The sequence below is a fragment of the Fulmarus glacialis genome, unplaced genomic scaffold (assembly GCF_000690835.1).
Source record: "Fulmarus glacialis isolate BGI_N327 unplaced genomic scaffold, ASM69083v1 scaffold19792, whole genome shotgun sequence".
NCBI classification, from domain to species: domain Eukaryota; kingdom Metazoa; phylum Chordata; class Aves; order Procellariiformes; family Procellariidae; genus Fulmarus; species Fulmarus glacialis.
In genome coordinates this window covers 7,130-7,640 of record NW_009197414.1, presented here as the reverse complement: position 1 = coordinate 7,640, position 511 = coordinate 7,130, and the positions used below count along the sequence as shown (strand labels likewise).

Here is a 511-nt window from a genome sequence, read left to right as displayed (position 1 = left end):
TGCCTGCGAGGGCAGTGGGACCAAAGCGTGAGGCAGACAGGCGTTTATTGACAGTGGCCAACAGAAAGCCACGTTAGAGCAGGAAAACCTAAAACTGGGACAAATCAGCTTGGGGACGAGGAACCCCCTAGTTAAATGCTGCAGGAAGGGTCAGTCCTCTTTTCCCCGGCTGCTGCTGGGCCGGACCGGAGCCCCTCTGCCCTGTGTCCATGGCCATCACCTCTCCTCTGCTCTTCCCTCCTCCCCAGGCAATGGATTCTCCCTACGCAAACGGAGCCTACAGCCCCCCGTACCCTCCGGCTCCCGGCGCCGCCCCGCACTACACCAGCCTGCCGCAGACACGGGGGTACTACTGCTCCGGGCCCCCGCGGACCCCCTACCCTGCAGAGTCCACGGGCATGTACCGGCCCCCGTCGCCCGCTCCCCCCTGGAGCTACGCCCCGCCGGACTGCCCCCCCGAAGGGTCCTCTCTCAGGAGGCAGCAGGTTCCTGGCTACTCCCCACCGCCGGC

General features: G+C 65.9%; 1 protein-coding gene across 1 annotated transcript in view; it reads left to right on the top strand.

The window, feature by feature from the left end:
* Positions 1–248: 248 nt before the first annotated feature.
* Positions 249–511, top strand: part of BAG4 (BCL2-associated athanogene 4) — a gene marked incomplete at its 5' end in the record, with an annotated part of 2,549 nt that continues 2,286 nt past the window's right edge. The window contains one exon of the mRNA XM_009572539.1: positions 249–485. Within this exon, the coding sequence (XP_009570834.1) occupies positions 249–485 (237 nt within the window). The remainder of the gene's footprint in view (positions 486–511) is intronic.